The 2,193-nt window shown below is 32.8% G+C and overlaps 1 protein-coding gene across 1 annotated transcript; it reads left to right on the top strand.

The window, feature by feature from the left end:
- Window positions 1-343: 343 nt before the first annotated feature.
- LOC134710751 (uncharacterized) lies at window positions 344-1,987 on the top strand. The gene has a single exon (XM_063571146.1). It carries the CDS (start codon window positions 344-346, stop codon window positions 1,985-1,987), a length of 1,644 nt encoding a protein of 547 aa, XP_063427216.1.
- Window positions 1,988-2,193: the final 206 nt, after the last annotated feature.

Here is a 2,193-nt window from a genome sequence, read left to right as displayed (position 1 = left end):
CAGCATTTTGGCTTCATAGTTTTTAATTGAAACGAAATTAATTGATAACGAACCCATATGTGCAATATATAGGTGACTTTTATCAGACCAAACAAACATGCTATCGGCTATCTGTTGCACATTGCTTTCGTTATCGGTAAAATGACACAAAAATAAAATAACCAATAACATATGTAAATAAACACAAGAAGTAAAGGAATTAAATCTTGGTTTTTACATTATAATCTATTTTTAAAATATGTATGCCTTGCCAGCATTGTCAAGATAGCTTAAGATGAACCCCTGAACTGCCCCGTAAATTGTGTGGTTTATTATTTCCTTATTACAGTGATACAGGTACAATATGGCTCAGATCATGTCTGTATGTAATGTTTGTGAACTTTCTAATGAAATCAAGTGGAAATGTATTAATTGTGATTTGATGTTGTGTACAGAATGCAAAACAATAACACACTCAAAGTTTAAAGGATTTGAGCTGCATACTATCATTGAATTAAACCGTTTAGGGACAAGGGAGGCAAAAAGTGAAATACGAAACTTAAATCTTCGGAAAATTATGTGTACCTACCATTGTGATGAAAAATGTTGTCTTTATTGTAACGATTGCAGACTGCCTATCTGTTTATCATGTATTCTTGAAAAACACAGTGGTCATAAAGCAGTGAAGATTGATTTTGTTTACCGCAAACAGAATTCTGAACTGGGAAAATTCAGAGGTTTAGTGGAGATGGAGCTTTCGCTTTGTGCTGAGCAACGTGGACGAAAACAACGTTTTTTAAACAGTTATTCTACTATAAAAGAGAACATCCTGGAAAGGGAAAAAGCATTAAAAGAAATTATAACTGCACATGCTTCAAATCTTATGAAGGAACTTGATGACATTTATTCATATGATGACACATCATTTGCCAAAGAAGAAGCAAGTTTACAGAAATATGAAAACGAAATAAAACAGAAAAAAGCTGATGCAGATGACGCATTAGGTTCTTGTGATGCAACTTCAGTTTTAAACACTTTGGAGCAATTTGATTTTAAATTACCAGAAAAACCCTTTAAGAAATTACCACAAGAACAAATAGCATGTTTCACACTAGGAGAACCAGAAATTGATATCAAGTTCAACATTAGACCATTGAAGAAGGCTCTACGTATGATAGAAATAACAGAAATATATGACACAGGAAACCTAGATATTTCAAACTTTAAAACACTTACGAATAGAACTTATGTGATGACCGATGAAAGACATTATTCCTTGAAGCAGTTTATTTTCCAAGATTCTAAATGTGAGTTCAGGAAAAGTATTGAAATGAGTGTATTTGATATAACAGTCACTAACGATGATATTATACTCGCCTCATATGGTGATTCAGAAGTTATTTATAAAATAACCGACTCTGGAAAGGACATTTTCAAGTCTGTTTTATCACCTAGACAAGTTAGGGGAGTTCATGTGGATGAAAATCACCAATTGTTTGTAGGATTTATAAATACGACCGGTATACAGGAAACTGGTATAGTAATCTTTAATTTAAAAAGCGACCAAGTTCAGGAATTTTCCATCCCGGGAGACAATGATTCCTTTACTATACCCGATAAGATAACGACAAATTTGAATGGCGATATTTGTGTTATTCAGAGTAAAGTGGTCACTAGTTGGAAAGGTATAGTAATTGTGTACGAGTTTAGCCATCCACTTGCTCAAGTTAAGTGGATATATAAAGGACATAATATCATCAATTCTTCGTTAGATTTTTCTCCATGTGATATTGTGACTACCACCGACCTGGTATTAACATCAGATATTTTAACCAAAACAATACACGTCCTTTCATCGAATGGGGACTTCCTAACATTGATAGGTGAAGAAGATGGTGTATTTTCTCCACGCAGTCTAAATATAAACAAAGAAGGACAATTACTAATAGGGAGTTTTCAAACAGATGATGACTGTTCTAAGATTTATGTCGCAAAATTTGTAATCTGACTTGTACATTCATCATAAATGCATTAAATAATACATTTACAGAGTATTTTTGTCCTTTGTTGTTCTATCAATTTCTGATATTTATTTTAAAGTTCGGTAAAAAATCCAACGAAAAAGCAGGACAAAAACTGAGTTAGTCTTACATCAAAAGAGGAGACGTGATATTATATAATTAGTAACAACCACTGGGGTGATATTATATCGAT

This window comes from Mytilus trossulus, chromosome 3 (genome assembly GCF_036588685.1).
Source record: "Mytilus trossulus isolate FHL-02 chromosome 3, PNRI_Mtr1.1.1.hap1, whole genome shotgun sequence".
Classification (NCBI taxonomy): Eukaryota; Metazoa; Mollusca; class Bivalvia; order Mytilida; family Mytilidae; genus Mytilus; species Mytilus trossulus.
This window is presented reverse-complemented; position numbering and strand designations above follow the sequence as displayed.